The sequence below is a fragment of the Vanessa cardui genome, chromosome 19 (assembly GCF_905220365.1).
Source record: "Vanessa cardui chromosome 19, ilVanCard2.1, whole genome shotgun sequence".
Classification (NCBI taxonomy): Eukaryota; Metazoa; Arthropoda; class Insecta; order Lepidoptera; family Nymphalidae; genus Vanessa; species Vanessa cardui.
In genome coordinates, this window is record NC_061141.1 from 660,210 (window position 1) to 682,531 (window position 22,322).

A 22,322-nucleotide genomic window follows, 5' to 3' on the forward strand; every position below is an offset into this window, starting at 1 on the left:
TGAGATCTCACGGTCTCCCAATTATTTTTTCTGGAGTTCGATGAGCACTTTGGGTATCTGGTTGGTTTAGGTGTAGTTCTAGTTTCAACTACGGGATCAACAAAATTAAAAGTAATTGGATTTGTCTGCCAACAAATTTTAATAGGATCGCGGAACGATGAAGGTTGTGTTTACACTCCAGCGGCTCAGGAAGCTAATAAATCCGTTAGTTCTGCGCCTCAACTTTCTCCGAACTCGAGTGAGGGGATGGAGTGAATCTTTGCGCATAATTAACTCATTGTTGTATTTAAATCACTTCTTAAGAAGTTTTAATTCAATATTTACACAGACTTTAACATTGTTTACGGATATTTTTAGTAAGAGATTATAAATTTACACTGGGCAATAACTTCCGTTTCTTTTGAAGAAAAAGTTGGAGAATGTGGTAAAATTACGTCCAAGTTGCTCGTAATGTTTTCCTTTACGTTGTACAAGATGAAACTTTGACATGAAAACTTAGCGGTACCTGCCCAGGTCTGATGCTGGATATAATGAATTAATTTCTTTTATGTATTCTATACATATGTATGACTATAAAGACTAATAAAATCTTTTAGTTTTGAGTAATAAATATTACCACGTAATAATGTAAACTTACTAAAACTAGTAACTTTACTGTAATATAACTTAATTTGTTTTTCAGTTAAGTAAGACGCATCAATGTTATTCTCGCGTATGTATTAAATAAACTGTTTTTTTTACTATTTATTTTAAACAAACTTGTCTAAAAAGCTACCCACTAATCATATAACCAAACAGCATAAGCCAATGTATAAGGGTAATAAAGTATAAGTGTCATTGTAGGCGACGCATTAGCGATGTAAGAAATGGTTAATATTTGAGCCATTCACCGCCAACATTCACTTTTACACAAAGTGGTTTCAGTATGTAAAGTTTCTCCGCCAGGTACAGCCAACATGTTCATAAACACAACTCAGATAGATATTGAACTTCAAATGTTTCTTGTAAAAGTTTTCATAAAATTAAAAACCTATAAAATGTTTCATTTAAAAGTTCGAAACACTTTTTGTAAGAATAATATTTCCAGAGGCCTCGCCAAAGCGAAGTCACGTATCTTGTTAAATTCGTCCGACTGTTTGACGTCACCTTCCAGTTTTCATTTTTATATTTCACTTAAATAAATATGGCGATGGAATTATTATTTCAAGTGCACATTTAAAACTATTGTTATACTAGCTGTGGCTCACGGCTTCGCTTACGTTTTAGGGGGCTAGATGGCACGTGCTAGGAAAAAAAGGTAGCCTATGTCCTTCCTTGCAGTTGAAGTCTGTTCCGTAGCAAATTTCGTCAAATGTGGTTCATTGGTTTGGTAGTGAATGAGCGAAAGACAAACAGAGTTACTTTCAGATTCCGAACAGACATTGGGACTATAATCGTTTAAGAATATATATAGTTCTTATGACCTTTTACCGACGTAGTTGTTGTGTGGAAGCAACTTGGATTGAAATTTTCAAATAAACCTTACAATTTATTCCTCTAAAGTTTAAGTTAATTACTCAACTTTAATAACTTACTAAATTTAATGTATAAATATAAATATTTTAGTGCTTCGATGATTCTTGCTCAGTAGCCGTGAGTACACTTTCATTTACTTCAGTTTAATTTTAGCATTCATTAATTTCGTTACACAATAAATCCATTGTTTGAATTACAATCCTACAAGTAATACAGGTGGGAAAAGGATATGAAACATGCAGGTGTGCTTACAAACGGAAGAAATTTAACTTATTACAACCCATAATTAATACTAACTAAATATATCATTATTTGCTCCAACTTTCCACTCTGATAAAGAACTACTACTAATAGTAAAAAAATATGATTATTTTACTTTCTTTTAATTTATTTATTTATTTAACTATTCAACTTTTCTTGTAATAAACCCTCGTATATTAATTTGAAAAATAATCTTTATTACCATGGAATAAAGTATAAAATAGAACGTACATTTATTAGAGATATATCTAAGAAAATCTAAGAAAGCCAGCGCAAGTTGAGGCACAGTGTGCATTTCACCTTAGCACGTCATTGGTGATTTAAGAAATAATTAATATTTTTAGCAGCGATAATGTATATGGGCGATGGTGACCACTTACCGTCTGACAGTCCATTGGCCCAACTGAATCATAAAAAAGTAATCTCATTACATTTAAGCAAAATTATTAATTAGAAGTCAATTCAGTCGTAAGTTACCCGATCCGAATCCATTGTCCGCTCATACAATTGAATCATAATGAATTGAATTCCCTATTACATAACATCGCTGTAATTATTGACCTGGTTTCAGTGTTTCGGTGACAACTGTACTTCGTCGGTACGTATTATTTGTATAATTACCAGCTGTGGCCGCTGCTTCGACCTGATGGAAATCAGTTCGTAACTTTAAAATAAGATATGAAATAACAAACATTTGTATAAAATATAAGCATATTATACACTCTTTATTTAAAGCCTTCTGTCTTTCAGGCTCTTCATTGCCTGCACTAAAGTTTATTTTAATAATGAGAAACAAACAAACAAAAGGAGCTGAGATGGCCCAGTGGTTAGAACGCGTGCATCTTATTAAAAAAATAACCAGGCAAGCATCACTATGTATATGTGCTTGATTTGTGTTTATAAATCATCTCGTACTCGGCGGTGAAGGAAAACATCGTGAGGAAATCTGCATATATCTAATTTCATCGAAATTCTGCCATATGTGCATTGCACCAATCCGCATTGGAACAGCGTGTTGGAATATGTTCCAAACCCTCTCCTTAATGGGAGAGCCTTAGCCCAGCAGTGAGTAATTTACAGGCTGTTACTTTACTTTAAAAAACAAATATTACTATAGATAACTAAATCTGCTATAGCCGATATCACTCACTTTTAATTGTAAACCCAGCGTGAAGTTACTTAGCTAATCAACACAGAACCGCAATGAAATACACCTAAACATTGATCGTGAATAAATCCATCTATTAATCAAAATCTAAATATACTTTATTCAAGTAGAATTTTACAAGCACTTTTGAATCACAAGAAGACAGATAAGAAACTCAGTAAGGTAGTGAGTAAATACCGAATGCCATATAAAAATTGGAAATTTGGAAATACATTTAAGAAACCTTCCAATCACCTCATCATCCTTAACCGCGATATGCGTGTTATATGTAATGTACTCGCATGTATTATTTAACATAAAGATTTACCTGCATCTCCCATTGTAGCACGTGAATGTCAGGTAAAACCACCATCCTATTAAAACACTCTCATAGTCAGATAAAAATCCACCACTGTGTTTGGACACACACAATACACAACAACAACCTGTAAATTTCCCACGGCTGGGCTAAGGCCTCCTCGCCCTTTGAGGACAAGGTTGAAACATATTCACACAATACACACAAAAAGAGTTTATGACAAATTAGTGATTTTTGCACGCGTTCTAGGCCAACACGATTTTAGTCGAAGGTCATGTAAAAAATTAACCGAACTGTATGCTTTTTTTTGGATCCGGTAAATGGCTTTTTCTACGTAAAGTGCATTGAAGTGGCGCCCTGTAACCTGCGGGCCGTACAGCCTCTATTGTTGCGTCATTTCATTTACGACAGAATACTGACACGTGTTTTATTCCAATATCTCGTGCATTTTAATGTATTTTATTTTGTACTTTTTCAGTGCGTTGGCATGCTGTGCAAAGCTGGGGTAAGCCTTTTTTTCTTATAGGACTGGATTATACAATTCCGTAGCTTATAATATTAATGCATGGCTATTAATTGATTAAACTAATATCACAGTCACTATAATATAAGTAATTAATTTTCTCTCCTGGGTTTATCCACGTTAAATGATTGCGTCTGGTACATAAAGTATTTATCATTACTACATAGTATAAATTTTTATAAATAAAATAAAACCGCCTTCAAAAATGAACTAAAAAGAAAAAAATAATCAGTTACATCCATATCCAATTTACGATTTTTTAATCACCTCTCAAAGTCGGTGCCAACATTGCTATATATAAATATAGGTACATAATACATACATACAAAAACTAAATCTATTTATTGTATAGATGACACCATTAGACAAACCTTACTATCGATACAAATTAAATGATTTCAATATAGGAATTTATTTACTTTGTTGGCACCGCCTTCAAAAGTACAATTGGTAGTGTTTGTCATTCACTTTAATGCCGTTAATCATTGAGGAGTTCTCCTGGTAGTCCACCAGCAGCTAGACTTCATCATAGGCATGTTTACTAACATCAATTGCTTGACGACTATCTTAAAGAAATAGAACTAAGCCCGTAAAATTGTTACTTACTAATAGGTTCTGATTACTAGTTGTGGTCTTCATCATCAGTTCCACTTCATCAAATGTCACTTTTCGTGAGCATATGACCAGGGCACTTTGAATAAAACCGAAATCACTATAGGTGTGCCTATAAAATTTGAGGAGTTCCCTCGATTTCTCCAGGATCCCATCATCAGATCCTGATCTCCTGACAATGGGACCACCTGTAAAACATGCCCTTTCAAACAAAAAAAGAATTGTCAAAATCGGCCCAGCCATCTTCGAGTAATTCGGTAACATACATAAAAAATAAAAAAAATAAATAAAATTTTAACAAAAAGAAAAACCGACTTCAAACAAAACACTATTTTAAAACAAATGAATATGCACGAAAAAGTAATAAAAATAATTGCGTATTCAACATATTTTTTAGAGTCTTCCTAAGTTAAATGAAATGAAAAATATTAGACTACTTAAAAGTCGATTAACGATTATATCATGTAGTTATAGTTATTGGTATATTTGGAGCCGGTGTCAGCCACGGTGCCCTTGCCCCAACAATCAAAAGAAAAAAGCGATACGAGCCCCTTGATTGATCCAGTATATTATTGTGTAAAAGGTAATTTGTAAAAAACATATTTGTTAAAGTATTCTCGTATTGTTTTTTTGATAGATATACTGTAGGGTTTTATTGGCTGACACCGACTCCAAATATAACAATAATTATAACTACATGATATAATCGTTAATCGACTTTTAAGTAGTCTAATATTTTTCATTTCATTTAACTTAGGAAGACTCTAAAAAATATGTTGAATACGCAATTATTTTTATTACTTTTTCGTGCATATTCATTTGTTTTAAAATAGTGTTTTGTTTGAAGTCGGTTTTTCTTTTTGTTAAAATTTTATTTATTTTTAGATTTTAAGTGAAGCTGATGTTGACTAACTAATTTTTTTTTAATATGGATAGATTAAGCGTTCCGTTTATATGAGTTAGAAACTACTTCGAGGACAATTTCAAAGGAAACTTGCGAATAAAGCAAAAATAGACTTTCGAAAATGCGGATTTAATACGTCACACGGCGTAAACTACAAGGATCCCTCGAAAGAGCTGTAATCGAACTCAGCAAAAATACTTTGAAAAAGACCAACTATATTTCGTACATCATATGACATCACATCACATACACAAAATTTGATTAAAGATAGTAAGAAATTCTGCCCCATATCGTACCCTAACTGCGAGCCGTATAGGAGTTCTATCACTACATAGTATAAAACAAAGTCGCTTTCTCTGTCCCTATATCTTTAAATCTACGCAACGGATTTTGATGCGGTTTTTTTTAAAAGATAGTGTGATTCAAGGGGAAGGTTTGTGTGTATAATACATGAACAATATAGTAAAGAAACACTGATAATTTTAGAAGTTTGCGATGTGATGTCGTATATAAACAAATTCTGTAGTATATTTAGTATCAGTATTGCACCCGTGCGAAGCCGGGGTGGGTAGCTAGTTGATTATAATATTCGACTATGATAATTACATAAACATAACCACATTACGGAAGGTGACTCAAATATCCAAATAACCTATAAATAAAAGATTCGACCGAGTATCGCTGACGTGCTCCTCAGAATTGTTCCGTTCCCTTCCGTTCCGTTACTTTGTCATGGATCCTGTGCTCAGAACCTTACCAAACTTTCACCAAATTACCCTAGAAGTATATATTTTATAATAATAAAAGAATTTTCAAAATTGGTTAACGTGATTTTCAGTTATTCACCTATTTGTCGCGCATATACATAAGGCAAATTTAAGACTTATGTCGTTTTCACATGGATACCATCATCGGAAAAAAAAATAAAAAAATGGGACCCCACGGGAAGCACTACCTTTCAAACAAAAAAAAAATTATCAAAATCGGTCCACCCAGTAAAAAGTTATGAGGTAACAAACATAAAAAAAAAAAAAAAAAAAATACAGACGAATTGATAACCTCCTCCTTTTGGAAGTCGGTTGAAAAAAAAAAAAAGGCCCCGACGAATTGAGAACCTCCTCCTTTTTTTGAAGTCGGTTAATAAAACAAAGTCGCTTTCTCTGTCCCTATGTATGCCTCAATCTTTAAAACTACGCAACCGATTTTGATGCGGTTTTTTTTTAATATATAAAGTGATTCAAGAGCAAGATTTTTGTATATAATATATAGACAATATAGTAAAGAAACACTGATAATTTTAGAATGATCTAATGTGATGTCGTTAATAAACGACTTCTGTAGAACATTTAGTATTAATATTAGCTTTGCACCCGAGTGAATCTGGGGTATAGCTATAGAATATTTAATAAGTACTTATAATATTTATTTATTCCAAATATTTATTATTTCAGTGCGAAGGCCACCAATGTATTGCAAATGTAAGTTACAGTTTGTTCATTTAATTGTTAGTAACCTAATAAGTAAGCACAGTAGATGGGCAACGCGATGGTAAGTGGTCAACTCCCATAGCAAATGGCACTGTAAATATTACCAAATAAGTCACCAATACACCACTAACCACAAGTTGAGTTATCATTGAAACCTGAACATATCTAAGCACAGTTTTACTATTAGCTGTGGGATAACTAGTGAGGTTTGTACTACCAAGTACGAGCACAAAATGCACAAAGCCCTGACATGACTATATAAACAAAAACTTTTGCTGGGCATTGAAATCGAGATCGGTTAAGAATCTAATCTAAGGTTAAGAACGGAAAGAACTTAAATACGCAATTTCGTCTCTATGTAATATTAGTCAAATATTCTTAGTAATAATTATACAATAAAACGAGACACTTTCATCTAAATTAATTAAGGCATATTAGCTGTTATATGACATTTTATTAAACGTAACCCTTTAGTTAACAGTTTAGAACTTTTAATATTAAATATACATGAAGATTGGTAAGGAGCTAATTATTTATTAGCAGATATTTGTGAAGTCTCAAATCTTATTGTGTTTTTGTAATTCATTCCTTCATTTTGCTCTTTGAGGTTAGATACAGATGGGGTAAGAAAATGTTCATCACCTTAAGATCGATGAGCGATAATCTGCTTCACCGATCGAGAATGACATATTGCGTCGCAATGATTTGATGTTTACATTCAAAAGGTACTAACAGTTAAAGACTTGATAAAGGAATAAATGTAAAACTGTTTTCTTAATCTGACTGTACATAAGTTAAAGAAGCGTGGTGTTAGACTAGAAATGGAATATTTCAAACACTTTTCAAGATCAAATAACAATAAAAATATATTTGACAGTGTACAGGAATGTCTTGTAAGGCGTGGGTAAGTTGTAATACTTTAGTATAACACTATGGTTTTCACTAATATATACTTAAAAATTTGTTTGTTTGTTAAAACGTTAATCCAAGGCTCTACTAGTATAATTGATGACGCATTTGATGCGGGCAGCTGGGCGGAGAGAAGCTAGTGTTGGACTCCGTAATAATAAATGATGGCAACATTTCCACAATTAATGGCAATGCTAAAAAATGATTGGATCCCGTCTGGATTTGTATAATATTGTTGTGTTGTGCTTTAAAGAGTGATCGATCCAGAACTACAGACAACAAGGACATATAATAGATATTATGAGAAATTATAACTAATTTTTATAGTACCAACAAAAAAATGTTAGATCCAAGATAGCCTATGATCGCGAGTTCAAACCTAGGCGGCACCACTGAATATTCGTGTGCTTAATTTGTGTTTATAAATCATCTCGAGCTCGGCGGTGAAGGAAAACATCGTGAGAAAACCTGCATGTGTCAAATTTCTTAGAAATTCTGCGACTTGTGTATTTCACCAACCCGCATTGGTACAGCGTGGTTAAATTTACATGCTGATATTGTTGTTGCAGTACCAACGTAATTAGTACCAAATAACCCATTTCCCGCCTACCTATATGACGTAAAAAAGTTTCATATTCGGTTTTAAAAGCGATTTGTAAACGTACCCCTCATTCGAAATATGGATTTTAACATAAAATGTTATCTTAACACTTATGTTCTTTCATAATAAAAGTTAAATGAATGTTTTCGAACACCTGTATGAAGTTGACGAATACTGAAGCTTAAAACTTTTAAGCTTATTCAAAGCTTTGAGTTAGCATTCGTTGATTTTCATACAGAATATATAAATTTAATTGCATACGATTATTTGCAAGTTTTAGATTAATGATAAGGAGTAACTACTGAGTATGTTGCCAGTTCTTTTGAGTTAAAGATCTCTTTTTTTAATTCAAATTAGATTTACTAATTTTCGAATCTTACGAAGATTTACTTTTACTTTTTTTGCTTTTTGCACAGAACCTCATAATCTTCCGAGGTGTGTCGATGTATATCTGAGACTTTATTCGTTTTATTAAAAGAATTTGGTGGTAGTACCCCGCCTGGGTAGGTACCACACACTCATCATATATTCTACCGCTAAACAACAATAGGCTCGCAATATTGTTGTGTTCCGGTTTGAAGGGTGAGTGAGCCAGTGTAACTACAGGCACAAGGGACATAGCATCTTAGTTTCCAAGGTTGGTGGCGCATTGATGAAGGAATAGTTAATATTTCTTACAGCGTAATTGCCTATGGGTGATGGTGACCGCTTACCATCAGCTGGCCCATATGCTCGTCCACCAAACTATTCCATAAAAAATAATAATGTATCTTTGCGAACGTAGTTAGAGTACGACTGTTTACGTAATTTCTTAATTAAATGTTCACTCATTCAAATATAATCCGCTCTCTCGTACTTAGATACGAGATTTACAACATACAACCACAAATAATTACACATATATTTGAATAGTCTCGAAGTAGTTCCAGTGATTAACACGTTCAAGTAAACAAACATATGAGTTTAATAATATACATATATACCTATATATATATTAATATAATATTGTTTCAGTGTTCGGGTCGAGACTGTCAGAAATTTATAATGCTATGGTGATAGTACGTTGTCTAATAAATATGTTAATACTTTAATATATATGTTTTATTACTAATAAAATTTATAAAAATAAATCAAACTTTTTGGTCGTAAAATATGAACGGTGTTTAACAAATATGGCCGACAAGAAGTTGCAGTTTTATAAATTAAATCTTTTTTTTTTACTTAGTGTAACTTTACGAAATATTCATTTATTAATAGCAAGCCGTCTTAAGGTAGCGTCGTTATAAAGCTCTATAAACAGCCGCAAAGTTAGCTAAAACTCTTGACTTAAGACTTGTTCTCATAACAGTTTTATGGTATAGGTATACTCTTACAACTTGTTATTTTATTAACGCGGAATTTTGGTTGGATGTTTGTTTTTGAATCGCGCCAAAACGGCTGAACGGATCTGAATGGCACAGAGATAGATTATAGTCAGATAGACAGCTCAACAGAACCTAACCTAGCACTCCCCCTCCCCTCATACGCGATTGATGCCACGGGCAGAAACGAATCGAAAATATATAAATGTACCAAAAAAAGTTTGTAAGAAATACATGGCAATGCAATGCAATGCTTTTCCTGACATTGGTATCAAATATATACTCTATGAAAAATGATGGATCCTTTTAAATTATATCTTTAATGACAAATATAATCGGAATTTTCGATAACAATTTACTTTAATTTTGTTTACGTAATCATTTTTTTTTCTTATACAGCCGTAATACCGCTTTCTAAACGGCCAATAACTTTTTTGTCCCTATAAAATTATTTATTTCCTATATCTTAACAATTTTTCAATTTTTAATTAATATACCTAAACAATATTTTTTTCTTTAACACATCTATGGCTGGATCTCCTTAAAATGAGGTCATAAATGATTTTGGAACACAACGGCTTTACGCTATTAATATACAAGATATGTGTGGCGTTATATTGAACAGTAAGCTATTTCTCCAGCCCTGCTATTTTGAGTTTGGAATGGCTTGAAATCGGTCAAGAGGTCAGTATTCAGTAGTCTAAGTGATTGAATTACACTATTTCTGGCTTGCGGTTTCGTCCACGAATATATCAATATTATATATGAAACCAGGGCCGGATTTAGGGAAGGGCAACCGGGGCAACTGCCCTGGGGGCTCCACATAAGTGGGGGCCACAAAAGTTTTCAGTGAGTTAACAAATACCGAGATATAGTCAAATTATAATAATCTTACTAATTAATATTTTAAAAAGTTACCGATACCAGTCAAGAAATACTTACTGATTCAAATTAATAAAAGCTTAAGCTAATCCATTAATCCATGATAAAATTATTAGGATCTCCACGCTCCTGTTGGTCTAGGGCCTCCGCTGCTTTGTGGCTCCAGGGCCTCCAGACCTTTAAATCCGACTCTGTATGAATCATACACATTGACATAACAGTTTAATGTATTACATTTAAGATTGTATATATTTTCAAGTCTTATTAATATTGAATACGCCATTAGGAATAAATATATCTATTAACGATTGTGTCGTATAACAAAATTTTGTTTTATATCAACTAAGTCTTTATAACTATTATCTTCTAAAACAGACCTAATGTGTTGTATTTTTGAATCTGATAATTGCAAACTAAGAAGCCAGTCATCTTGAGAGATTTGCAATACCCTAGTAAAATGATCATAAGTCTGTGAATCATTTTCACCGATAATAGGATTGCGACTGAGTGCATCAACATGTTGCATCGAATGTCTATACTCTATAGAGCAATTATATTCCTGAAAAGATATCCACCAACGGGCAACTCGGGGAATGAGATCTCGTTTTAAGAACGTAGAACGTTAGGCATTGCAGTCTGTAAGGATTTTAAAAGATTTACCTATAAGGTATAGACGAAAACGATTAAGCGAGGCAACAATTGCAAGGGTTTCTAACTCGTAGGCATGTAATATTTCCTCGTCAATTGTAGTCTTGCGACTAAAATAAGCTATAATATTGAGTTTAGAATTATCATTTTCCTTTTGTAATAAAATTCCACCTAAACCTAATTTAGATGCATCACAATGTAGTTCAGTAACATAGTCAGGATGGAAAATACTTAATATTGGTCGTTGTACCAACATTTGCTTTAATGTTAGGAAATATTCTTTTTGCTGTTGCTCCCATTTCCATTCAACATTTTGTTTAGTAAGATCTGTCAATGGCTTAGCGAGAATAGCAAAATTTTTGATAAACTTTCGAAAATAACTTGCTAAGCCTATAAACTGACGGACTTCATGTACATTATTTGGTTCTGGAAAAGATTCTACGGCTGTGATTTTTGACTTACCAGGTTTTATTCCATCAATGGATATTTCTAATCCCAAATAATCTATTACTGTCTCAAAAAATCGACATTTTTTAATATTTAAAGTAAGCCTAGCTTCACGAATGAGTTCAAAAGTTTGTTGTAACTTTAAAAAACAGTCTTCAAAATGTGTACCCGTTATTAATAAATCATCCATGTAAGCAATTGCACATTTATTTGGAGATTTATTAAGTATTTTGTTAACTGTACGTTGAAAAATTGCAGGACAATTAACTAATCCAAAGGGAGCTCTACGAAATTGATATAAACAATCAGGAGTAATAAATGCTGTAAGATGTCTATAGTCTTTTTGAACAGGAATCTGATAATAACCACTTGCCATGTCTAAACTAGTATAAAAATTATTTACACTAAGGAGGTCTATCTGGTCATCTATTCTAGGCAATGGAAAGTGATCCTTTAATTTTTTTCTATTCAGTGCTCTATAATCCACACATAATCTATATCCACCTGTCTTTTTTGATACCAGCAGTATTGGACTCGCGTATGATAAATCAGACTCTTCAATTATATCATTTTCTTCGAGCTCTCTAACCAGCGTTCTAACTATTTCTTTTTCTGCTTGACTCAGTCGATAAGGACGATAAACTACCGGAGTTTCATCAGTAAGTTTTATGGTCAACTCTGTTACGTTAGTACAACCAAGCTCAGAGAGGTTTTGAGCGAAATAATCCCTATATCTATCTATAAGTGAATATATTTTCGTTTTTTGTTCGTGAGTTAAATTGGAGTTTATAGTTATTTCTTCGCGAGGAATGGGTGTCAAATTCGCTCCTATTTTAAAACACTTTACACTTGATAAATATCTACAATTTTTATCTTGTTCTATCAAATAAAATCTGGTTATAACAAAGTTGCTCGTAAAGTATAATGGACAGTCTGAAAAATTTATTACACTGATTTGACATTTACCATCTTTTAGCGTATATAAACCCTCTTGGATACAATATTCTTTATCATTAACGTTTCGATAACCACCTTTTATATAAATTGTTGCCTCTACTATTTCATTACTACACTATACTTCTGTCTTTGTAATAATCACATTAGGTAACTCAGTAAAGTTTTGCCCTACTAACATCTGCGTGTGTAGAATATTGTTAGCAACCACATATGCCATAATGTTTGCTTCAACAGAGTCTAATCGTAATAAAAAATGTGTTTTCCCTAAAGGTTTGAACTCCAACACTTGCTATCCCACGTATAATTGGTAAATTATCAGTTGAAATATGTAAGCCAAATTCAGTAGTAGTTTCTAGTCGTATAAGCGTACAGTCACTTCCCAAGTCAACATAACATTCAATTGTAAATGAAGAATTTATTACTGCCTGCTTATAATATTTAGAATTTTTTTACGCTCGTACTTTCTGACAATAATACACGTTTTTCGTTGTTCAATACATTGTTAGTTTTTTGTGAACAGTTTGCAATAATATGACCGAATTTATTACACCTATCGCATTTTAAAATTGGTTTAGAGCATTGGTAAACCCTATGCCCTTTTTCGTTACAATTAAAGCATAATTGTGAAAAACTATCAGGTTCAAAATTTAACTTCGAATTTTTGGCACGACATTGTACTGTGCGATGTCCAGGTTCATTACATTTATTACAGAATAAATGATTATTTAGCTTATTTCTATTTAAATTAACGATAAATATCTTTATGTTCTTTACAAACGTCTTTAAGAAAATTCAAGAGATCTTCAGGTTCTGTAAAACGAGCGGATGACGCTCCTGCACGTATTGTACGATCATCTATACCGTGTATAATACAATCTACAGCCTTTTTGCGAAATATATCATACGCATTTAATAAATTATTTTTCTCATAGAAATAATCATCTAAGCTATCTCCTATCCTCATTCGTTTTTCAAGCATTTCTGTTAATTTAATAATTTTATTCAATTAACAGAAATGCTTAATTTTATTAGCTTTAATAATTTTATTAGTAATATTTGCCACTCTGACCAGGTATGTAAGACAGTATTTTGACTATTGTACCATTTTTTAGCATTACCAGACAACTTCGGTAAAGCAAAATGTACAATATGAGATTCACTCCATCCATATATTTTTGCACACTCATTTACCTTTGAGAGCCATAAATCGATACGATGATTCTTTACAGATGGATCAAATTCCGGTAATAAATTATTATTATGCGGTAAACTAGGCCTTATTAATGTTTGAACAAATTTAGCTAAATCACCAAAGTTAAGTATTACTCTCGATGAATTTAAATCTGACTCACCTAATGTATTAAATGGCATGTGCTTTGGCACGATCGATGATCTCGGAGAAAAAATTGTCTCAGTGTCATCATTGATCGCTTGTTCCCGAACTGGACGAAAATCTCCAGCCTGGAACTCACCTTCACCGTTCACACTATCTAGTCTGGTGGCAGAATATTCTCTTGAAGTCGCAATATCTCGTCCGGTCGCAGAACAAACCCTTGAAGGCGCAATATCTCGTCCGGTCGCAGAACAAACTCTTGAAGACGCAATATCTCGTCCGGTCGCAGAACAACTCCTTCTTCTTGTAACGCCCTCGTGTCCCATCGCATAACTGTTTTCAGTTAAATTCATGTAATCTTGTCTAGTCGCCGAGTTTTTTGCTGTATTTCTTTGTATGGGACTTGGTGTTCTAGTTCTATTTCCTCTAATGTGGATATTAATATTTTTTGTAGTATGGTGTCTCTTCTTAGCGTTATCTTTATTTTTTCTTGAGTTTTCTCTTTTGTTATGAGAAGTATCATCGTCTTCAACAGATTGTCTTTTTCGCTTATCAAAATCATCTCGTATTCCTGAGCGTGGTCGTTTATAACGAGGCATTTTTGAAACGAAATTTATCCCGCTTCTGATATTGAATACGCCATTAGGAATAAATATATCTATTTATTTCAGGTTTTATTTTTACATTATTGCCTCGAAGTTTACAAATCAAATCTTTTACAATAATTATTTTAAAAAAATGTTCCATGCGCGACTTTCTCTTTTTTTTTTTAATAATCCGTTTTCGCGGGAAAACATCTTGTATTATTTTAAACAGCCATACCAGTTTTAAAATCGATTACACTTACGAAAACGGATACACTAAAAAAATATGAGTTTATTAAATATCTACACTAATATTATAAAGAGGAAAACTTTGTTTGTTTGGTTGTAATGAATAGGCTCAAAAACTACAGGACCGATTTTAAAAATTCTTTCACCATTCGAAAGCTAAATTAATCCCGCATAACATAGGCTAAATTTTATTTTGAAAAAAATAGGGTTCCGTAAGATATTTTGGGGTTTTCGGACAAAAATAACGAGTGCAATTAATGCCCGCATACTCTATTCCAATCATGAAAGAAAAAGCCAAATAGACAACTTTTGACAGCAAATAGACTCGATATCATTGGTCGGCAACTTGATTAATCTATGATATTCACTGTGGATTTGCGAAAAAATTGAGTTTTGAACGCCAATGAAACTGTTATCGGAATTTTGGACGTTCAATTAAAGTGGAAATACGTAGTTAAGCGTAATATTGTTTTATCTATTGTAATTTCAGTAGTTCGGGATGGCCAAAATAATATTATCGTTTTACAATGATGTTTCAATGTCTCTTTCTTTTTCTAGAATGCCCCACGCTATAGTCCAATTGTTTTATAATGACAGCTCAATCATATTTAAAATAAGAAATAGTGTTATATGCCAGTATTAAATGCCATGCCATATAAAATAATATTAATTACAGTTTTACAAATTATTGGTCAATTAATTACAATAATAATTGTATATAATAAAGTAAATTCAATAGCTCCTGCTATATTAATAATGTGATATAAAATATGATATAGAATTAAATGTCATCAAACCGTATTGAAGGCTAAGGTTACTCTCGTAACACTATATATAAAATAAATTGGGAGTGTGTGTTTGTAATATTGACGTAATCGATTATTACTAAATGCATATGTGTGTGTACACGATACATATACCAAAATAACATTTTTTACAATTTTGTATGTCTGGTTAGAACGCATGCATCTTAACCGATGATTGCGGGTTCAAACTCAGGCAAGCACCGCTGATTCATGTGCTTAATTTGTCTTTATAATTCATCTCGTGCTCAGCGGTGAAGGAAAACATCGTGCGGAAACCTGCACGTGACAAATTTCATAGAAATTCTGCCACATGTTTATTCCACCAACCCGCATTGGAACAGCGTGGTGGAATATGTTCCAAACCTTCTCCTCAAAGGGAGAGGAGGCCTTTAGCCCAGCAGTGAGAATTTACAGGCGGTTTTTGTTCTTGTTGTTGTATGTCTGTATGTTTATTTTAGAATTATATATAAATTAATAATAAAGTCACCCTGCAATATCCAAACAATGTCTCTCTAGTTTTTCGTCTATAACTTTTCGCCTTCTTCAATCCAGTGGATTGTTAACATGGCAACATCGACGGACTGCTTCTGAGGACTTAACAACAAAACAATACAATTAAATGTCCCTTTAGAATAATACAAACATACTCTTTAATTGATTATTTAATTATCCATTTTTGTCTGTAATATCTTAAGTATAAACACACGTGTCGTCTTGTTAAATAATTTATTGAATATCCATAAATGTTTATTGATTACGTTCACTTTTGGAGTTCATTATTTCCAAGGCGCGTTTCATAGGACCGAGGTAGCCCGTTTCCCTCGCCAAGGCAACCAGATTCTTTACTATTCTTCTGATATTTTCATCATATTCCGTCTCACTTGAATCTAAAAAAATATATTTTAGTTAATATTTATTAAGAAAATAAAGAAACCAAGATCAATGTAACTTATTTATATATGCAAGATCTAAATGAACTTTATTCAAAACGCTTACATGTTGTGCCCGATTAAAGAAGAAAAATCATTTAGAAATTAGGCAGCGAAAATAAATAATTAATAATAATTTATTTTATAATTAATAAACATTAAATATGTTATCCCAATACCGTTTTATGTTTATTCTCATAAACTTTTAGAGTTTATAAGGCTACGACTAATTAAAAGAAATGTTAAGAGAAATTCTCATTTTTCAAAACTTTCCATCTTCCTTGAACTGTAACTGGAATGCAAATATTTTTCTCTTGTTTGAATGATTACTTTATAAACACGTAATATGATAAGTTTACCTGATGGCGTTGGTATTTGAACAGTATAAGGTGGTGATTGAGGAATGTCCAAGGTAGCAAAGTAGTAATGTCTATGGGCGATGTGATCGCTATGGATTTGCTTAATTTAGTTTGATTGAATGATTTAACAGGTCAAAAAGTAAAATGTATTAACATGACACTTTTATTTGGGGAGACTCGTATCTGTGATTGTAAAAAAAATAGTAATCTTTTTGATTCGAACTGAATTAATTCATCTAAACAAGTGGCTCATTAGCCCGTCAGCCTTGCTGAGCTCAATTCGACCCTACCCCGAACCTGCGGCTCGTAAAAAAAGAAAATAAGATTAAGGATGTGAAAAAAGAAAGAGCGCGTCCAGAATGGTAAATAAAAAAAAATTGTTTACCCAAATGACGTCATAATACGCTTAAAAACTAATTTATAATCAAGCATATTATATTTCAAAATGCAATCAATAAACGAATGTTGTTTAAAAATAAATGTACTGCTTTAATTTAATACGTATTTTGATTAAAAAACTTTTTATAACGGAAAGCGGAAAATCGTGTTGTCATAGAAGGAGAGATTCATTACTGGCAGTAATTATAAATTTTGTTAAATCCAACCTACATCCATCCTTATAACTGTTCTATTTACTTTATTTTTGGGCAGGGCAAAATATTGTGGGTACAAGAACTTATTAGAATGTTTTTTTTTATGGAATAGGTTGGCGGACGAGCATATGGGCCACCTGATGGTAAGTGGTCACCATCACCCATAGACAATGACGCTGTAAGAAATATTAACTATTCCTTACATTGTCAATATGCCACCAACCTTGGGAACTAAGATGTTATGTCCCTTGTGCCTGTAGTTACACTGGCTCACTCACCCTTCAAACCGGAACACAACAATACTGAGTACTGTTATTTGGCGGTAGAATAACTGGTGAGTGGGTGGTACCTACCAAGACGGGCTTGCTCAGAGCCCTACCACCAAAAAATTGGGAATTAGAATTAGAATGGGGTTGTTAAAATAGAAATTGGGTCATTCCCCCAATGTTTGATGATTTATTATGTTTATTAGTTACTAGGGACATAAAGTATTTTGAGGGAAGAGTGTCATTTTTAACTTTGCCGTTTCGTAAATTCAAATCGTTTGTAAAAAAATACATTGGTAGAAAAAGCATATTATTCGATACAAGATTTTATAGATGATAAAAAGGCGTGGAGTTAATACCTGTTGACTTCCAAGCAGGATATATGAATTTAAATAAATATATTTAACTAACATGACTTTGTATTTTTTAAATGTTAAAAAAGAGTAACTACTGAGTTTCTTGCCGGTTCTTCTCGCCAGAATCTACTTTCAGAACCGGTGGTAGCTTCGCTTAATTGAAGAATGACGATTGAAAAGTGCTTGTAAAAGCCTACTTGAATAAAGTTTATATGGATTTGATTGATTTTAGACGGAGATAAAAGAGTTGCTGAGCTACTTGATGGTACTGCTATATGGGTGAATTTCCCAGGAACAAAAATTACGTGGCATCAATGAAATCGGTACTGTAAAACATGGTTATAATGTTCTAACATTTTTTTCTGGTTAGGTGAAATAGTAATCTATGTGTAGCACTAAATATGAAGTTAAATAGGATTAATAGAAGCTCCAAAAAAAAAGTTACACCTCGAAATCTTTCATTGCCGTGTTTGTCCACACATTACCTCGATGTGTATTATACGTCATTGATAAAAATCTATTGGTTATTTATATTAAAACCAAGTATATAGTACTTGTATAATCTACATCGACTCGACCGGGAATCGAACGCGGGACCTCGGAGTTGGGTACCCATGAAAACCGGTGTACACACCACTCGACCACGGAGGTCGTCAAATCTGCCACGACGGTCGGTTGCAAAGACCAGCCATTTGCGTGGAATATACATATATGTATTATAGCGCGCCATTAATTTATTTTCTAATTTAAATCTTAAGAGGCAAGTTGTCCAATGGTACTACAGACTGCAATCTTTCTATAATAAAGACACCAAATTTGCACCACTACGGACCGGTGAATCCGTATTGCTCTGGAACCGGTCCCGAGAGCATTAAATTAATTAAATTTGTGAATTTCCGAATGAAATGTTCCCTGTCTTCATTTATAAGGATTTACCAAATCTTTTAGGTGCTGTGGGGTAAGACTATTCGAGAGAGAAAAAATCCCAGCCCGGATCATCTTTTGAAATATTTACAGGCGTTATGATTTATATTTATACGTTATAAATTGGGAAGGTTGTAAGAGATCCTTACAGTCTTAAGTGTCTCAAGGGTGTTTGTTACAAATATCATTGGAAAATGATAGATTCACAGAGCGATCTTTTTAGTGTCGTAGACATACAGGTTTTATGAAAAATAATGGAGTTTAATTTTTGGTCTCAGAGAGGTAACTGTAACGATTTTCAATGTTCAATACTTTGTATGAGAGTGTAAGGATAATATCCCATGTGTATCTTCAGATTGGACACACACTGTGAAATAACGGGACGCTGACAATTTCAAAATCAATTTTAAATAATCTAAACATTCTTGATCCTGATTATTAAATATTGGACCAAAAAATAAAGAAAATAAAATCTATTAATTACTTAATTAAGCCTATCAGTGTTCCACTGCCGAATTAAGACACCCACCACATTTTAAGGACAGCTTATTCAAAAAAGCTGCTACTATGTGGTAGGATTTAATTGCAATTATACATATATAGGTTGCAAATGTTCCTCCCGATGTTTTCCTTCACGACCGAGCACGAGATGAATAATAAACACAAAATTATATTAATATTTATCAAGAAGATAGTATCAATTGTGAATGAAAAAAATATGAATATATATTCAATAATATCAATGAACATGATGTGATGAGCGATCTAAAAATAGTTCACTCCTTGAACCTGACTAACAATATAAGTAAGGGTACCTTTTATGAACTATGATCTGTGAATAACCCTTAAGGATCTTTGAAAAAAGCTATCCATATACAAACCTACCTAAGCCTAATTTGTATATTTTCCAGATTCATATAAAACTAAATTCATTTCTAAATAAAGGTACAATATTATTCTCTAGATGTTTTTTCCATTTGGACCAGTAATTTCGAAATATAATAGGACAAGTGCTTTGGAGATATTGTTACAATTATGTCTGAAATTATACATTAATATTATAAGTTTGAGATGTATGTACTAGTTCCCGTGGCTTCGTCTGCGTTCGAGGCTGGGAGAGGTTTGGTAATGCTAATACTGATAGCTGTCAAGCTGATCAGTCGTATGATCAACCAAAGGCTCGGATCCAAATTCAATAGGACATGAACAAGTTATACTTATAATTTTAACTTATGATGGTAAGGATTGGCTGGCAGGATACCGATAGTAGTAGGATATAACTGTATATTCACTGCAACTAATTTTTAAAATATATCCCATAATGACATTTTAATCGTACGCCAGATAAGCTAAGATTAACGACTAGTTAAATTACTGTAAATCTATTAATACCCCTACTAACATTATAAATGCATAAACAACTAAATCTGTATTACGGATTTTGTTGAAATTTGATATTAAATCTATAGTTACTTTTGTGTGCCTAATATCTGACGACCAGCTATTGAAACTCGAGCAAAACTTCAGGCCACAACTCGAAAAGAACGTAAAATTAAAAGAAGAAAGATAAGAGTTAAATAAATAATTGTCAGTAATCACAAAAGTCACATTAGCATAATATAGCTTCTTCCACGAATTACTATTTATTTGGAATTATTCGATTACTATTCATAAAACTAGTATAATATTAATTGTACATATTTACAAGTTTATGTTTATTTTGTTGTCAATAATAATCAGTTACACGTTTTTGTAAATATGTGCCCTGTTATCTAGCACATTTTTTTTTATGGAAGCTCATAATTTTTCAAATTCGAAATAGTATCCTATTTATGGCTTGACAAATTGGTGCTTCTGTTTATAAACATATTCTGTATTAGCCGTATCAGCCTTTACTGAGAACTTACTTCCTAAAGAGGTAAAATAAGCGACGGAAATTTCTAACATATTAAAACATTATTTATACCTATTGGTTTTGATCCCTGACATAAATGACTTCTTTTGATTGTTTAGACTCAGACTTAAATTTGGTTCTTCATGGGTTCTCAGTATTGGGTATTAATTTCAATATATACCTCTGTGCGATATATCCTGAGAAACAGGGTCTTGACGAACAGACAGACGGACGGACAACGAAGTGATCTTATGAGGATTCCTTTTTTTCAATAATTTTTACCTTCATCATTATCACTGTCACCATCCCTGCGTGGGTCACGAGCTATTTGCCTTCGAAACTGATTTGAAGCCCGACGCCATATTTTGAAGATTTCATTGACGACTGGCGACGTAGCCAGCTGCTTAGCGAGCGCGTGGATGTCCTCCGTGTTGGCGGTCAACAGAATGTAAGAATACGAAGAATGTATGACCACGAGTGCCACTAAAATATTAAATATCCTTGTAGTTATTGTTATTAAAAATAGTCAGACTGGCAAATAGGTTAAATGATAAGTAGCCTCACCACTCACAGATATTTGTACTGTAAGAAATAACAACCATCGCGTACGCTACGATGTTATGCCACTTATGCCTGTAACTACACTGGCTCATTTGCCCTTCAATTCAAATAACAACAATAATACAACAAATAAAACAAACTATTTGGCGTAGCTTTTTGTGTGGTTTGGTTAAATCACTACCTTCATATGTGTAATGTTTTGTAGAGATTGTTCTTCTGAAATAAGATTCGCTGCCAAAGATGTATTTTTTTGGGGATATCCCTTATCAACGTTGTATATTTTACCGCCACATTGAAAACATCAACCAAAAATTAACGCATTTATTATAAATTAAAATTGTTTTAATATATTATTGAGGCATTCAAAGATTTTAATAATTTTATGCGTCGTAAATGTATTAAATATGTCCCTTAATTGAAGTTTTATGTATTATCTTACTTGTAATCCACAGTAAAGTCTTCATTTTTCAGCGTTTCAAAAATTATAACCTAAAGCTTAAAATGTTTAAAATAGTTTGATAAGATAATGAGTTTTATTACGTGTGAAATCGAATGAATTAAACTTGAAGCATTTTAATTACTTATAAGGTAATTATGTATGTATTATTTTATAGCTCATAAATCTGTTATTTCACATGCTCGTATATTGTACTCAATACTACTTTTTAAATAATTAAAAATTGATCAATTAAGTAAATAAATTCTAAAAAAATCACCAATAAATCAGAATAACAAATGTAGACTACTTCTTATATGTTAGACACATATTATTAAAATATAACACAACCTTCATAAAATGTGGAGTTTTATAAAATATGAAATGGGATAACGGGAATTTTTTATAGAAGATCCATATACGATTCTTTATACTCTTAATAGTCACCAAAATTATAAA

At 32.6% G+C, this 22,322-nt stretch overlaps 1 protein-coding gene and 1 long non-coding RNA gene across 2 annotated transcripts in view; one reads left to right on the top strand and one right to left on the bottom strand.

Annotated features, from left to right (window-relative positions):
- Positions 1 to 22,183, bottom strand: part of LOC124538012 — a 101,479-nt gene extending 79,296 nt beyond the window's left edge. The window contains exons 1-2 of the mRNA XM_047115016.1: positions 21,867 to 22,183; positions 21,149 to 21,349 (exon numbers count right to left, since the gene is read on the bottom strand). Coding sequence (XP_046970972.1) covers positions 21,149 to 21,349; positions 21,867 to 21,891 — 226 coding nt within the window. The 5' untranslated portion in view covers positions 21,892 to 22,183. The remainder of the gene's footprint in view (positions 1 to 21,148; positions 21,350 to 21,866) is intronic.
- Positions 1,502 to 9,316, top strand: LOC124538016. Its single transcript, XR_006966953.1, has 6 exons — positions 1,502 to 1,632; positions 2,348 to 2,374; positions 3,721 to 3,747; positions 6,733 to 6,759; positions 7,646 to 7,672; positions 9,293 to 9,316. It is a non-coding gene; the product is annotated as an uncharacterized LOC124538016 (long non-coding RNA).
- Positions 22,184 to 22,322: the final 139 nt, after the last annotated feature.